The sequence below is a fragment of the Toxorhynchites rutilus genome, chromosome 3 (assembly GCF_029784135.1).
Source record: "Toxorhynchites rutilus septentrionalis strain SRP chromosome 3, ASM2978413v1, whole genome shotgun sequence".
NCBI classification, from domain to species: domain Eukaryota; kingdom Metazoa; phylum Arthropoda; class Insecta; order Diptera; family Culicidae; genus Toxorhynchites; species Toxorhynchites rutilus.
The window spans coordinates 313,823,429-313,841,273 of record NC_073746.1 but is presented as its reverse complement, the minus strand read 5'-3'; the positions used below and the strand labels follow the sequence as shown (position 1 = coordinate 313,841,273).

The 17,845-nt window shown below is 38.7% G+C and overlaps 1 protein-coding gene across 1 annotated transcript; it reads right to left on the bottom strand.

Moving 5' to 3' along the window:
- Positions 1 to 1,302: 1,302 nt before the first annotated feature.
- On the bottom strand, positions 1,303 to 17,283 carry LOC129778855 (E3 ubiquitin-protein ligase TRIM37-like). The gene is made up of 4 exons (XM_055785996.1): positions 17,126 to 17,283; positions 1,920 to 2,824; positions 1,672 to 1,863; positions 1,303 to 1,608 (listed from the first exon to the last, which is right to left on the bottom strand). Exons 2-4 carry the CDS (start codon positions 2,810 to 2,812, stop codon positions 1,398 to 1,400), a joined length of 1,296 nt encoding a protein of 431 aa, XP_055641971.1. The 5' UTR covers positions 2,813 to 2,824; positions 17,126 to 17,283; the 3' UTR covers positions 1,303 to 1,397.
- Positions 17,284 to 17,845: the final 562 nt, after the last annotated feature.

Below are 17,845 nucleotides of genomic sequence, written 5' to 3'. Positions count from 1 at the left end.
GGTGATCAAGAGAGTATCAGCATCGAAATACGGTTCCTCGGGAAGACATTGAAGCAGCCGTCACACACACACACATACACGCGCGCAACTCTTTTCGTTTGCTGGTTATCGAGAAGAAACCTGGAAAGAAATGATCGTTGCTGAAAAATAATCTGCCAGTTCCCCTTGGAATTGAAAATTACATTCAAGCGAGTTTATTTTAATGTTTTCTATCCATATAATACTGCGACAACATACATTTGGTATTGTGATTTGTCAATCAAGTGCAGTTAGCAGGAAAGCTTCTAAAGATTATTCTTCAGAACAAGGTTTTTTGTATCCAATATTGGATGCATAAAACCTCGAGCCTCCAACGTAACGCTCTCGTTTTTGAAGTCACCCAAATATATATTTATTCATTCATTCAGGATGGATTTAGATTCAACTTCAAACAAATGATCTCTAAATCAACGATAGTCCTACGTCACCCTTGCGGTTATACCATAGATATAACCCACTTCCTGTTTTTGTTTTTAAGTTATGGTTTTTCAAAGTTAACCGTTGGTCCAAAAAATCATTTTTCCCTTTTTTCCAAAAATGACTTTTTCCAAAAATTTATTACTTTTGAACTACTGAACCGATTCAGATGATCAAAATATCAAATTAAAGCCAATTAGCTAGCCTTTTATGAAAAAAAACACGTTTTCTAATTAATTGGATTCTAGTCGCATACATCCAGTCTAGTAGCATAGAAATATTGAACATGTTAACTTTGAGAAATCATAACTCAAAAACGAACAAAAACGCCTCTCTGGTTTCGACATATGTAATGTGAAAATCCTCAGCTTTCCAGAAAAAAAATATAAAACAATATAGTGTCCTTGGTTTTCGAGACTATGAAAACAATAAAAACAAATACAATCAATAATAACGAAAACAGAACTCTATTTTTTCAAAAAAAGAACGACTAAGTCAATCTACATGCAGAATCCAAGAAAAGACAAGGGGTTTATACTGCGGTAGATTATCAAGAGTCAGATACAAGGACAATCTGAAATTTTCAAGAGTTAATAATGATTAACTGGTTTTTCCTAGCGAACGCATCTCGTGCGTTCCTCACGGGCTGCCTCATTTCACTGAATCGTAAAATGATCTTCCGTACCTCCAGTTGACAAGTTCATTCCACCTCACTGACTCGCACGCAGCCTTAGCCCCGAGGGCTCTTGCGTTCAACAAAGGGTAAAAGAAGGGGCTGCTAATTTGCGTAATTATTCCGCATCTTAATTTTCGACGCTGTTCGATAGTACCAGCTGATACACGGAATAAAACGATTAAAAGATTTTATTTCATTCAAAAATACAGTCTGTGTTTATATGGTACGAAAGTACGCGTCAGTCGGTTCAAGGAAAACATTCCAGTTACTCGCAATCGCCAGCACAAGGTCGAATGTGATACAGCAGCTCCAGTGAATCATCCTTCTTCAAGTAGTTCTCATCAAGAATAGTCTTCAATGCGATAAAATCACGGAAACCCCAGTCTTTCTGCGTTGAACTATCAAAGCACTGCTTGATCTTCTTCTGGATGTTTTTCTTGACGTCGAAGTGAATAAGTTGGAAACGGCATTCCATCCTATCAATAATGATATCAAACATTAATACGTACTTCATGGAAAAAAAAAAGTACAATTCATACCAGCATGGTGGTCCATCTACCAATTCCAGATAGATTCCCAACTGATCTTCGGAGATCACACACCAGACCATTATGCGCCAGACATGGCCAACACTATCGGCAAACTCATTGGAGTAAGCTACCTTGTTATCGTCGAAAGAAGAGAAGTTTTCTATAACAAAAATGCCAGACTCATAAATTGTCGGGATTTCGCTGAAAAAAAACCAAAGTTGTAAAAAAAACGACAGATGTAAATTAGACACACAAACATCTTTAGGCTAACCGGAACCCGAATGTGTTTGAAATCTTTGATCGGGTTCATTCGAATCTTGTTGCACTCCTTGAAAATTTTCGATTTTTTCAAGATGAATTGCGATTTGGTACTCTTCACCATCTCCATCTCCATGTGTCCCAAGGACTTTTCAATGTCCTGCATCTCAGCCAGCAGCGAGAACTTGTGACCCTGAAGTTTATGCAACTTCTCCCCGACCTGGCGCTCGAGCCCTTCGATCGCACTTTCGGTGATGGCTTGAATTTCCTTCAGCTTTTCCTCCTTCACCTTCTTCACCAGCTCCACGTTTCGATCCACTTTCTCAACGAGCAGCGCGATTTTTTTCAGATAGTGTCTCACCTTCTCGAATTCCTCCTCCGCAATTTGCTTGCTGCTGTCGTAGATCACCTCCAAACTTTTGAACGTGTGATCCAAATGATGTTCGTCGGCGACGGCGCACTCATCGCAAACGCACTCTTTACAGGTGCAGCAATAGAAATTGATGGTTTTCAGATGCTTCGGGCACGAGTCCTTCTTGCCGACGCCGCCGCCATTCTTCGCGGCGCCACTAGCCGTTGGCTTTGGTTCAAGGCAATCGCGCTGCAGTCGTTCCACCTCCTCGAACCAGCGCACTTTCACCAGTTTGTCCAATTGTAGGTCAAGCTTGCAGTTGGGACAGTTCATGTGCTGCTCGGATTCGGACAGTAACCACTCCGAGATACAGCCGTAGCAATAGAGCTTCGAGCAGCGCGGGCACAGGTGGGGATCTTGGAGCTTGATCAGACAGATCGTGCACTTGAAGATGTCGTCGAAGTACTCGAGGAACTGCAAACGGGAGTCCCGCTCGGAGAGCGACGAGAATCGGTTCCGCGGAAAGTTGCTCTCCGCCATCGATTGTGCTGGCTGTGGAAAGAACATATGGTGATTAATGTGGCCTTGTTGCTTGAAAATATTATTGAAGAAACATTTATATTTTATAACGTCCATTCATTTTGCCAAACAACATGGACAAAATAGTATAGTATGGCACTTCTTTATTAACGGTTCATCATCGATTCCGATGTTTATCCTCAAATAGGAATAATCACAATAAATTATGTATCGACATTTGTTGAAATAATAATTGATGAATCCATGTGTAGGAAGTATCTATCGTAGGATTGGGCGATCTCGGATCGATCTTTTCATTCCGATTTCCGATTTTTTTTGAATCGATTTTTTGTACTCGAGAAAATCGAGAAAATCGATTTTTTGCTTTCGATCTTATGGCGGGTTTACATTAGGGAGATCTATAGCTATAGATGGATTTATTCACGTGAAAATAGGTGTAAACGGATGAGAATAAATATGATACACTTATTCGAGGTATATATAACTTGAATAAATTCAGCATATGTAAACGCTTGTGAATTTCTCACTGGTGAGAAATCACTAAAGTTGGATGCAGTTCTACTTCAGGTGAATAAATTCACCGAAGATATGAATATATTCATTATAGAAGTTCACGCTAGTGTAAACGGATGATGCGATTTCTATAAATCTCATCATATTTCTTCACATGAATATATCCCTAGTCTAAACCCACCCTTAGAAAAACTTTAGAAAAACTTTTTGTAGATTGGTTTTTCAGAATACAACGTTTTTTTCAATATAATGTCAACGTTTGGATCTTCTACGATTAATTTCTGTACAAATGCTAACAGAGACAGAACTAGCGGCAGCTACTGAGGGGATATACTGTAATCAGTTGCGCATCAAACCTGATGTTGACATCAATCACAGGCAAAAGGTTGCTTTTAAGAACTGGTCCCAAATAAAAAATTGGTTTCGACTAAAAGACAGATGTATGGCACGATTGGCTTTTATGGGATCATTGTCAGCTGAGCCCTGGGCGGTTGTTGAATTTGTAATAATGCTTTTTCAATTACGACTGCCTGACGGCACAAGATGAATGCCCTGTGACTGTTCATGCTGAGGAATAAAACTGTTTAAAGAAAAGACAAGACATTTATATAGAATAAGCAGTTAAATCGAAAAAAAGCTTTTAATTTTTCAAAGATCGATTCTTTGGTACCGATTTAATCAGTGGAAAATCAGTTTGGAAAATCGATTGGATAAGATCGATCTTTTTAACAGAGATCACCCAATTCTAATCTATCGTATTACACATTAACTCGTTTGGTACAATCCATGTCGCGTTGTTTTGATTTTTTAAACGAAGTAGCAATATTTTATGTTTCGGTCCATGTGCTTATCGATTCGAAGGATAGTGTCCGGGTGAATTCGACTATTTGACGCGGGAATTGCGGGAATGATTCTTCTGCGTTCGTTATCTATTTTCCTCTTTATCATGGGTGATTCACATACAGTTTTTAGCAATGTTATTCTTATTGTTATACTGTAGTGCTTTTGTACCGCTTGATCTACATATCAGAGTTCGTATATGAATGTTACATTTTATATTTATGGAATAGTTGCCGTGAATTATTCGAACATTTCAGTTTTAAATCACATGTTATGTTAATCTGCCGCGTTTTTGAATGAGGAAAAGATTTCAAATATTAAGTTTTGTTTTTGACACAAAACCATCATGCGTCTCCACATGACATATGGACTTTAATATATTTACAAATACAGTAGAATCCCGATTATCTGCGGCGCGGGTTATTCGCGAGAGCGAGCTTGATGTTGACGCTGTAGGGCTTCCCGGAATTCGACAGTAAGTGGTAGGCTCATGCTCTTTTGAGCTCTTGTGTACACGACCTTACAGGTTCATAGTTTAATGATTTATCTATGCATAAGACATAGTTTTCATGCTGAGATATCTTTCATTTCGTGTTTGCACCTCGTTTTTAGTCATTTATATCGTTATTCGCGATATTCATTACTCGCAGTGACCTTGCCAGAAAACATATTGTCCTGAATTTTTAGATGCCCTGTAAAAAGTCTGAACTTTAAAAAACTATGGTTAAAAACAGCTCATTCATTTCGGAACCTACAAACTGTTTATTCAACTTTCCAAAGTTTTCGAAGAGTACCCTTGAGGTGCAGTTTAGTGTTTTTTCTTGTTATCCATTTGCACCATTCTTTTGCTTGAGCTTGAGCCTGGGAAGATTATACTCTTCATAGTTGATCTCCGTGTGTGACCTGAATCAACGAGATTGCACAAAGAACACACCGAATAGCTCTTGGAAGTGTCAGTCCATTCTCATTGCGAAAGTTTCTAGGAGAGGTGAATAGATATTTCCTCTTTCAGGAAGGTTACCAAATCAGAAAACAGGTCACGTTTTTATGAAATAAAGTTAACGTTAATAACTATTTTCACTGTAAACGAATTCTCATGATTTGCATACCAATCGAATCGGATATGCTCTACATTACAATTCGCTAATCTCTAAACGGTTTAAATTCATTAAGAACTGGAAGAACTTCCTTTTTTCCCATACATTTGTTCTGCCGATTTGTGTGTTAACCCTACCCGTATTTCTAATGCTTATAACTCGTACAATTCTTAACTCAATCGGAGATGTTTGCATCAATTGATAGTAAATATTTCTACGCGTCTATCACCGTTAATAAGATGTAATTTTTCGTGAGATGAACGATTGAATAACCGTAAAATGTCTAGCGTTATCTAAACGCCCTAACTGTCATGTTTTAATTGGCCCGATTTACAGTTTCCCCAACAAAGACTTCAAAATCAATGTGCCTGGGGGAATCCGCTTTGTCAAAACAATTTAGAGGCGAATGAACTGAAAAGTTTAAAGCCTCTTTAATCCAACATCATCATCATTTGTCAAAACATGCAAGTCGGGGGTATTTTTTTTGTGTTGAGTACTTTTGTACTCGCTTGTCGTTGTGCAGAACGGAATAAAGGGTGTGTCACATCAAATTTCATCACGGAAAAAACGCTGTAGAAATTTAATTTTTAGGAATTATATCTTCAGCTTTCGCTCATAATCAAATAAGAGTGTATAGATCATGTTGGCCATGCTTCACTGTCAATTTTTCGTAAATTTGGAAAAATGTCGTCGAACGAAAAAGAGCGTCGTGAATTAATCCTGTGCACTCATTTCGAGAATCCGGAGTTGTCACATCGGGACATCGGTAAGATGCTGGGAATCGTCCAATCCACGGTCAGCAGAGTACTAAAACGATACTTTGAGAACCTAACCATCGACCGGAAGGTGAAGAACGGCAAAAATGGATGCTCCGTCAGTGAAAAAGATCACAAGCGCGTAGTTAAGCAGTTTAGACGTGATCCGAGAAGTTCGGTCCGGGATGTCGCCAATAAGCTGAATTTGTCAAGTGCATTCGTCCAGCGGACCAAGCTGCGGGAGGGCCTGCGTACATACAAGGTTCAGAAGGCTTCTAACCGCGACGAAAGGCAAAACATGGTGGGGAAGACGCGAGCCCGGAAGCTGTACACCGAAATGCTGACGAAGCCGCATTGCCTGGTAATGGACGACGAAACCTACGTCAAAGCGGACTTTCGTCAGCTGCCGGGCCTGTTGTTCTTCTCCGCAGAGGACAAATTCAGCGTTCCGGAGGAGATTCGCAAGCAGAAACTATCAAAGTTTGCCAAAAAGTACATGGTGTGGCAAGCGTTCTGCTCTTGCGGAAAGCGGAGCGCCCCCTTCGTGATGACCGGCACGGTAAACGGGCAGGTTTACCTTAAGGAGTGCCTACAGAAGCGCTTACTACCACTATTGAAGCAGCACGAGGGCCCGACCATCTTCTGGCCGGATCTCGCTTCGTGCCACTATTCAAAGAACGTGTTGGAGTGGTACGAAGCCAACGGGGTCACCTTCGTGCCAAAGGAAATGAACCCGCCCAACGCGCCGGAGCTTCGCCCAATAGAGAAATATTGGGCGATTATGAAGCAGGCCCTCCGGAAGAACCCAAAAGTTGTCAAATCGGAGGCGGACTTCAAGAGAAAATGGATTTCTGTTCAAAAAAAAAAACTACAACCTGACGTTGTACAGAACCTTATGGACGGGGTAAAGAGGAAGGTGCGAGCATACGGGCTTGGGCTCGAAGTATGAATAAAAAGAAAATGCCAAAAGTTGTTTAATAGTTTTTATTTTACTGTCTAAAATTTTCAAAAGGATCGGTCTACTGGAAGAATTTCTACAGCGTTTTTTCCGTGATGCAATTTCATGTGACACACCCTTTAATTGAGAATTGTAAGAAGCTTCTCGAATTAAACCAACGGTCGAGATCCATGGATTTGTACTCTCATTACATTTCTCAAGAAATAAAACCTTCAGCAGACATCTTCAATAATGTTAACTTTCCGAATTTTTGCAGATCTTCCGTTGATTTCGATCTTTCTATGAAGGACGAAACTCGAGACATTTCAGATCATCTTCGATCATCGTTAATCCCTAATATTTTCGCTTCAAAATATAATCATATCAATTCTTCAAGAATGTTTTTCACTGATGGTTCAAGAATAAACGGATCCACTGGTTTTGGTATCTTTAATGAACATTACACTAGCTTTCATAAACTTGAAGACCCTTGTTCAGTGTATGTTGCCGAACTGGCTGCAATATATCATGCAATTAAAACCATTGAGTCCTTACCACCAGCAGTATACAAGCCATTCAATCCTTGAAACAACAGACGAAAGCATCATATTTTCTTATCGAAATTATGAATGCATTGAATTCTCTTGTTGATAAAAGTATTCGAATCACTTTCATTTGGATTCCTTCCCATTGCTCTATTCCTGGTAATGAGAAAGCGGATACACTCGCAAAGATGGGTAGTATGCAGGGCACAGTTTTTGAAATGCAAATAGCGTATCGGGAATTCTTCTCCATTTCCCGACAGCAGTCACTCACCAGTTGGCAAAACCAATGGAACAGAGATGAGCTTGGGAGATGGCTATACTCTATTATCCCCAAAGTTTCAACGAGGGCCTGGTTTAAAGGGTTAGATCTTCACAGAAATTTTATTAGAACTATGTCCAGATTGATGTCCAATCATTCCGCGCTAAAAGCGCATCTCTTCCGCATAGGTCTTGCTACTAACAATTTATGCAATTGTGGTCAAGGATATCATGACATCGAGCACGTTGTTTGGTTATATAATGAATTTTGCAATGAAAGAATTAAACTGGTTGCCGATTTAGAGGCTCAAGGAATACACTCACGCATGCCAGTTCGCGATATCCTAGCTACTCGTGACCCTAATTTTATGTACCCCATATATGTCTTCCTAAGAAGCGCTAATGTTATTATTTAGGTCGCATCTCCTACTCCCACTGTCCATTCTCCCTTCCTTTCCTATTACACAAGCAGAACTTAGTACCCGTTGCGATCTAGGTAGTGCGGACTGAATTAAAACGGCTGTCAAAAAAGATCCAATTGAAATGTCAAAAGAGATCCAACGATCAGGAGTGTTATTTTTCTTATGATAATCAACACTATAAAAAAGGTATTGTTATCAAAGGCAAAAATAATTAAATAAAAATAAAATGAACGAACTTCATTTTTCCGTCAATTGTTTAATTGGCCATTGCATCTCGAAAGAGAATCTCATATTGCAAGGTATCAGAACCTGAACGAATATCAACAAACTACGAATAACGCTTAGTTCACTCCAACATTTTGATGTGGGAGTGAAATTCGACATTGGCGAATTTTGATACGTACATACATAGCAAAAATGAAATGTTTTGAGGACGTTTTTTTCTAACGTCGGTGAATACAGTTTTGCTAGTGAAGCTGGCCGAATGAAATCCGCGTAATTATGATCCGCTAGTACTGGTTATGAATATAACGGCGAAGCCATCTGCGCTCCATGTTGATGATGGACGTAATCTTCTGGGTCAACTACCGGCTTAATTGTGGAGAAGGCATTACGGTTTCTCACGAGGTTTCTTTTCCGGTTGAAATGTAACGATGTATATCTATCAAAATTGTACAGTCGCAAGCGCACTGAAGAGAGAACAGATGCATGCGATGACATACCTCGACGTCAGACCCTAAAGTGTAATCCACAGCTCTCCTGCAAAAAGAATCGAACATGTTCCGCCAACGGATTGGATGATAGTTTTTGCTGTACAAGGACAGCACACCAGTTCGATTAAAGACAGCAGAGTGTACGCAACAGCAGCAAATTCGAAGCAGAATTTAAGAAGAAACTTAAGTGCTTGTACAATTTATAACTCTGTATAATTTCGTGTATATTTCTATAGTATTAAGTAAAATACAATGTACATAGTTATAGTTTAAGCGTGTGTTGTGTTTTGTCTCCGATGAAACGAGTCCCTCAATCTGCCACAGTGATGTGAAGTTCCATGCGAATGGAAAATCCCCGCTGCATCACTGCGATGAAGGCAGTCTGCATCGCGTCTCCGAAAATATCGACCCAGCGCGTCTGTAAATACGTTTCCGAAGGAATACGATAAAAGCTAACGTAAACATTTTCACTCGTATTCGGGTAGCCTTCCACTGAGCAACGCAATTTTAATGTCCACTTTCCCTGATATAATATTTCTCCGAACGAAATAAAAACAAACGAAGTCACAGTCACGTAAATGTTTACTCCTGCAGTTTGAAAACATTCGATGAAAAGTGGAACGAAGAGTTCCCAGATGATTTTTAAAATAAGTCTGTAAAAATATGTGAAAGTCTGTTAAAAATGTGGGAATGTCTGTAAAAGAGTGCGGATCTGTAGAAATCTTTTTTAACGTTAATTTTTCCGGATTCATTGATACTTTGTACATCGCGATGCACGTGAGATTGTCTTTTGTACATTATTGTATATTTTGTATATGTACATCTTTTATATTAGCTGTCAAAAAAGTCCTGCAGTATTTCCGCGAGGTGTCGTTGTAAGCGCGTAGTTCTAGTTGTATTCATTGTATCGAGTCATACTATAGCTTGTTGGAAAGGTATTTTTGCGCGCTATAATATAGTCCTTGACAGTGTTTTGTTTGGTTAGGTCGTTCGTGAGTTATAGTGTCGCAAATATGGAGCAAAATAAAGAGAAAATCCGACATATTTTACAGTACTACTATGACAAAGGCAAAAATGCATCTCAAGCTGCCAATAAGATTTTTGCAGTTTATGGACCCAGTTTCCATTTCCACCGCGCAACGATGGTTTCAACGTTTTCGTTCTGGTGTAGAGGTCGTCGAAGATGCGCCACGCTCCGGAAGGCCTGTCGTCGAAAATTGCGACAAAATCGCTGAATTAGCCGAGGAAGACCGGCATAGTAGCAGCCGTAGCATCGGCCAAGAGCTGGGGATAAGTCATCAAACCGTTATTAACCATTTGAAGAAGCTAGGATTCACAAAGAAGCTCGATGTATGGGTGCCACACACGTTGACGAACATCTTTGACCGTATCGACGCATGTGAATCGCAACAAAATCGACCCGTTTCTGAAGCGGATGGTGACTGGCGATGAAAAGTGGGTCACTTACGACAACGTGAAACGCAAACGGTCGTGGTCGAAGCCCGCTGAAACGGCACAGACGGTGGCCAAGCCCTCATTAACGGCCAGGAAGGTTCTGCTGTGTGTTTGGTGGGATTGTCAAGGAATAATCTATTATGAGCTGCTTCCCTATGGCCAAACGCTCAATTCGGACCTGTACTGCCAACAACTGGACCGCTTGAAGGTAGCACTCATGAAGAAGAGGCCATCTTTGATAAACAGAGGCCGCATTGTCTTCCATCAGGACAACGCCAGGCCACACGCTTCTTTGGTGACGCGCCAGAAGCTCCGGGAGCTCGGATGGGAGGTTCTTTTGCATCTGCCGTATAGTCCGGACCTTGCACCAAGTGACTACCACCTGTTTTAGTCCATGGCGAACGAGCTAGGTAGTCAGAAGTTAGCCACAAAAGAGGCCTATGAAATATGGCTATCCGAGTTTTTTGCCAATAAGGAAGCGAGCTTCTATAACAGGGATATTATGAAGTTGGCATCTCGTTGGGAACAAGTCATCGAACAAAACGGTGCATATTTGACTTAAAACAGATGATTGTAACTAATTTTATGAACAAATGAAAATTCAAAAAAAAAACCGCAGGACTTTTTTGACAGCCTAATATATACAGCCATTCCATGCCAAACCGATAAAGTGGTTCTCAGATTTCGATGAAAAGTGGTAGTTTTGTTCTTCATCGCAAAACATTAGATTTTTTTTTATTTTTTCGTTATGGTGATCATTTCCATTTTAGGGTGGTCCGAAAAATCATTTTTCCCCAGTTTTTCCCAAAACTGACTTTTTTCAAAAATTTATAACTTTTGAATCACTGAACCGATTTAGATTATCGACATATCTAATTGAAGCTAGCTTTTCATTAAAATATAATATATTGAAATTGCAAAGAAAAAAAGGATTTTGAATAGTTATAATATATTCAAATAGTTTTAAAATGTATTGCTTGATGGTGGCTCTTTATCCACTTGAGCCTAATTAAATCAATAAAGAAAAAAAAAAAATGATTTTATATGATATGATTGATATATAAAAATGGATTTCTGTCTGTCTGTCTGTCTGATTCTTATGGACTAGAAAACTACTGAACCGATCGACATGAAAATTGGTATGTAGGGGTTTTTGGGGCCGGGGAAGGTTTTCGTGATAGTTTGAGACCCCTCCCCCCTCTCTGAGGAGGGGCTGCCATACAAATGAAACACAAATTTCTGCATTTCTCGAGAATTAATCAAGCAAATTAAACCAAATTAGGCATATGTAGGTTTTAGCCGGATGTGTTGATAAGAGCAGACCTCGAGGAAGGAATTGTCCGATTTAGGGCTGTCTTTATTCTATCATATGTTCTGTATAAAACATTTATTCCATGTAACGGAGAAACATGTTATTTGCAAGTGGTTGAAAAATCTGGAACGAGAATTGTTTCTGAAAATAATCTGATATTATAATGATGATTTTTGTTAGAAATACTAGGAATTTTATAGTAAAAGGTAAATTCAACGGGGTCGAATAGAGGATCAATCAATCAACAGTTCTGCGATTGGACCCATGAACTTGCTCATAATAAGAAAACGTGAATGTTTGAAGGTATTGATAACAAAAACCAAATTTTGGGCGGGACGAAGTTTGCCGGGTCAGTTAGTGATTGATAAAGTTTGTGCGTGTAAGTGAGGGTGAGAACAAATTATTCAAATAACATCAAGTAATAACATTTTGAAACTGCAATCGGGCCTGCTCATGTGATAGAGAGTAAATAGCTTCATGCATACGAAGGAATTATTTTTCCGTTTGTTTGCGGCAAGGCAATGTTGCCACTTTTACATATGTCGATTGGGTTTGAATCTAGGATGGATTTTAGAATGCAAAAGTCGATCTCAATTGGAGTGCGATGTTTCAAATCCGTTCGGGCTCTGGAATGTAGGTGAATGTGGCCACTTTGTATATGACGATTGTGTACGAATCACGGCTTCTCGAGATTGACTTCTACAATCTCAGAAGTCGATCTCGTTCGGGTTACAGAATGCAACATCGTGCCAATTTCAAATCCGGTCCGGTTTTTGAATAGGTGTGAATATTTTTTTCAGATATCACAGAAAGGACTGATTATTTCATTGAAAATGTTAATAGACATCATTCTCGAATATGTACACCAAACATGCATTCTTTCATCAGTGGTTACGTCAACTGTACAATCATGGGCAGAGCTGTCGAATTTCGATATAATCTGACTTGTGATATATTTGTTTTATTGTTTGTCAATTTTACCATATGTTTGTTAACCGAAAATCGGGAGACCACTTTTTCAATAGTGGAGTTCCTGCCTGGGTCACGCTTCGTGTTTTACGACTAGATTTAGTTGTTTTGCACGAAAAAGGGGCATAATTTCGATATAAATATATATATTTCGAAGGGTCATCCCATCTGCTAGATTTATTGATCGGATTCTAAATAAAAGACATTATCTAGGAAACAGAGCTCAAATTACTATTCATATTCCAAATTCTATATTTTTATTCCGAACATTATTTGCACACCAAATTCTAAATCAAAAATATGCATCTCGATGCATATTAAAACGATGGCTTAGAGTGATACGATGACAATTCATGATAGAGTAATACCTAAACTCTGATTATCCAACGTATGATTAAGCAAAGAACACTGTTCATGTAACAGAAAAAAAAATCTTATGATATATCGGTATCACAACAAACAGCGATAGAGTCGTGAGTTCGTGACCATGTTTTATGCAATTTAACATAATCACAAACTGGGGCAAAAGTCTCAGTTTCAGTTTCAGGCGGTCTCAGTAAACATGCTTGTCTGCGTGGGGTCAATCTTGTCGAGCAACAAAATTGCTCTGTTGATAATGTTCAAATGTCCACAAGAAAAGAAGCGCGCACTCAGTTGCGCTTGACCGGCTAACAAATTGGTTGTTGAGCGGTAGTGGGAGAGACGGTTATCCGAGTTGTGTTGACGTATTATGATCTGACTGTATGCATTTGATATCATCTTTTCATAATTTCTTCTTAAGATATGATTATGTGAAATAAGATTACATTTTCTGTCATCGCAATATTTTCTCAAATTATTATTGATTCAAAATCAATTTGGAATGTTCATCATTTGTTAATCTTCGTTCTTATATTCTTTTTATGTATGTATATTTTATGTATGCAATCAATTAATTACCCAATTGCTCCGTGTTTTTCTAGAATAATCATTAAACTTTTGCGTCGAGAGTTCTGTTAAAACACATGCCCATGCAGCCAAAGCTGTCATCGAAGTGCCAACTGTCAATCGCGCAGACGAAAAACTCGCATTATCATTTGAGTAGCACATTGTCATTCTTTATTAGGACTTTGCATGGACGCAACAGCTGAAAATCGAAACACGTTCTATCGTATTAGAAGAACTATAATTTGTAAGCAGAATTAAGTTGTTTATTGGAAATTAGCTCATAAAAAAACAAGAAATGGGTTATATCTGTGATATAACCGCAAGGTAGACGTAGGACTACCGTTGGCTCGGCAATCATTTATTTCAAAATGCATCTGAACCAATTCTAAATGAATGAATGAATGAATATTTTGAAAGATTGCTGAAAGTTTTTCTTGTTGGTGTGTGGTTGGATGAGTATATATATATATATATATATATATATATATATATATATATATATTATATTAACATAAAATTAAACTCGTTCGAACTTGTTGGTGGTTCCGAAAAGAACCGATGGAATTTGAGTGGCCTTGTAAAAGCAACTGAAGATGTTTGATACATGATTAATTTTTTTTTTCGTGAGAATAACGCGAGATTTTTCATGATCACTCCATGCGCAGAATAGAAACTGAGGGCGCCACTACACGGTGAAAACTAAATGAAGTCTATATAACCTTGCATAAAATTAATTTCTTTTTTATCGTGATCCGGTAATTTTTCATGATTGTTCTATGCGAAAGCAGAACAGAAACTGATGCTATTGACGAATTTACGTTAGATTTACAACCAGATGGCGCAGCGAGTAAAATGATGATGTTTTGTTTTTTTGGTCGTTAAATTTTTTTAGAAAAATCAGAATTTATCTTCAAATTTCCCGGTTTCACGTATTCTTTCTACGCTAAAAAGGTTAGAGAATCGCTATTTTACAATGTGGTATGTATATTTTGAAGAATGGCTTGATATAAGTGTTGTAACTTAATTTTTGTTTTCAACTAGATAAACGATGAGTAGTATGTGTTGCGCTAAACATACTGCAAATCCTTCTTGTATCGGCCCTTTCATTATCAATGATATAATCCAACTTAATATGATATCGATTTCACCACCATTATCCACAGTATTCATAACCTGTATGCACTATCCAACTCAAAATTTTCGAATATTATCAGTGGCTTTGATCCAATCGCGTGTTGAAATCATCGTAAATATACAAAGCCCTAACTATCTTACCAAGGGGGTCTTCGTAGCCACTTGGTTACGCGTTCGCTTACTAAGCGATCGATCGTGAGTTCAAACTCAGGGCCCTCAATTGACCATCTTTGTGTTGTTATAGAATAACTACGTCCACGCAACCATCATCAGCTATGGAGATCGATCCACGGTGGAACAAAGATCGATTCATCCAACTGCTCTGCTCTGCAAGAAACATCGGGCTGCTGTTCTATAAATAACCCAACAATGATCAATATCAACTGTCTCCGCTGTCCGGTCTGCTGAACAATGGAAGAACAGATAGAATACCCTTACGCCTAAATGGCTACTACATTGCAATTTACCATAATGTAATGGAACAGAAAACCTAACGCCTAAATGGCTACTACTACTACTGTGTAATTTACAATTTATAGAAACATAAACATATGTACATGTACACGATAAAAACCCGGCTCTGTTACAGATAAAATGCTAATGATCCTGATAAATAAATAAATGGGTTAAAAAAAACTATCTTACCATATACTGAAGACATTTAATGGTTGAAATAAATCTAAATAGAAATAAAATGAATAATCACGACCGAATCTTGCTTTTCAGTGTGTAGAATAAACAAACATCATCACTTTTGTGGTTCTGAACTCTAATGTAGGAGTCGCATGAGCTGATTCTGCTTTGCGTAAATTCGTCAATTGGATTGCATCATGGGAACACCAAGTCGAATGCGTAAATGCGAATATTCGTTCGCTTGAACGCATTCACACGTAAACAATTTTTCATGACTGTTCCATGCGAAAGCAGAACAGAAACTGATGCGAGTAAAAGTACTCACGCCTTGCATGTGTCCGCTGTGGTTTCCCAAACACTAATGTAAGCGAGCAAAAGAAGCCGCAGCTTGCATGTATTCGCTATGACGGTTTCTCGAGGTGCCTAGATTTTGCGTCCGTTTTCGGGAACACATTGCGATCACCAATCATCATCAATGAGCAATGATGATTTCAATAGCTTGCTTTCAAAGCTATTTTCAAGCTATTGAAACAATTCTTTGGACCAATAAGTGACAATCATATAACTCGTTGACATTTTATCTTTCGGATGAAGTGATTATTATACCGCTCCATTCAGCCGGTAAAGAGGTATTAATGTGCAAAACCTTGCACTCCAGCGTCACTCTCTCGTTTTTGAAACTTTGAACTTACATCCCGGTACAGAAATGAAAGACGTAGTCCTACGTCAAAATACCTATTGCAGTTTGAGCTGTACAACCACGAGCTGCTACGAGAATTAAGTTTTTAACGAATATCCGAACAAGTTCAATTAACCCCAAGTTCCAACTTATTGGCATTTGCTATCGGCAGAGCATTAAATCAAAATGCTGTTTCTTTCTTTTTGACAATCGACCAGCGGTTATCGGTGCGATTATAGTTTTGACCCAAATGAATTGATTTGTTTTCTATAGTTTATAATAAGCCAATTTTCAGGCCACGTTTCGCGAATTCAGTGTTTTTTGTTGTTGTGTGCAAATGCACTGCGCCTCTCTTAACCCCCCGCGTTCTTTCATTCATTTTTGTTCAGTTACTTTCCTGCGCAGCGTCATTATTAACACTTTCGTCGCCCCGTCACCCAGATATGGGTGACACTTTCCTCGTTCAAATTGAATAGAATTTTTAAAACGAATTTGATAGAATATGCACCTTAGTGTAACTACAGGATATGTAGAAAAACAATAAAATCATAACCATATCATTATAATGTTTATACTATATTTTTTATTAATCTATAGTGCGAATGGTTTGTACTGCAGCTTTTTGCGAATCCCATATAATATGACTTTGTGTTATTGTTGTCAATTCATCTTCAAATTAAATAAAATATCGCTAGATCATGTAAAAGTTGTCTACGAACTAAGTTTGATCTTCATTTGATAATTTATCCACAAGTTGGACTCCGCAAGAAACTCAGAAAAGTCGCTTTGGGCGACGAACGTGTTAAACCGTTGCATTATCACACTGCGGGACTGGTCAATGAATTGGATCCCATCATTCACACGGAAATTAATTAAAGCGCATAAACCTTCGTTTACACTTCCGGGTGTATTTGCCTTTTCGAGTGAATACGGCAATGGTCTCGAATCGAAGTCATCTTTGTCTTCGGCCTTCGGCCTCGCAGGCTAATGTAACAAACATTAAAACATGGTGATTCACTTTCTCTCCATAAAGAAGGCCAAGTTCAAGTTCAGTACGAACGTATGCCATAGCTAGTGGAGGATTATTTGGTAATACAAACAGATGGACTGAACTTTCCACTCACCGTTAATTTGCGTGTTTTCGCAAGTTTTATGGCTTACAAACAGCCACAGTCAATGTCGAATTCAACAGCTTTATTAGCACTAAATCGGTGAAATCGGTTACACACTTATATAAGTTTCTGATAAACTACTGCTCGTCAATGTGTTCTAATCAATCGTGAAGATGATTCGCGAGTGCGTGCAAATCAGTGCTCGCACTAGGAACGTGGTATTATCTACTCGCGTGAATGAACTTCACTACCAAACCACACACACGCCTCGACATGTGTGGGAATGTGTACGCGAGCGTCGTGAAAAACACGCTTGTTTTTCACGATGCTGGTTCTGTGAAGGCTGGATTCCACTGAGGCAACATTGAGCGGCAAACCACATCGATCCATTAGCTGCCGGATGAGCAAGACACGTCACAAAACACATGTTAGCTTAATGTTGGCTCAGTAGAATCACGACTCAAGAATCTAAATAACGCATTCGAGAGTGAAATGTTGATCGATTACAATCGCATGAACGTTCTAGGACTATGGTGCAATACCAAGGTTCTGTTTAATAGATATGAAGAAAATATTTACCTAAATTACTAGGAAAAACTAAAATATCGCCGATTCCTTGTTGCCTTTCGTGATCGGTTTGATTAGACACATGGAAGTAAAAAGTAAATATACTATTCCTTTCAGTGCTATAAATTCTCTTTTCTGAGTATGTATCAGTGATATTTCTAACAA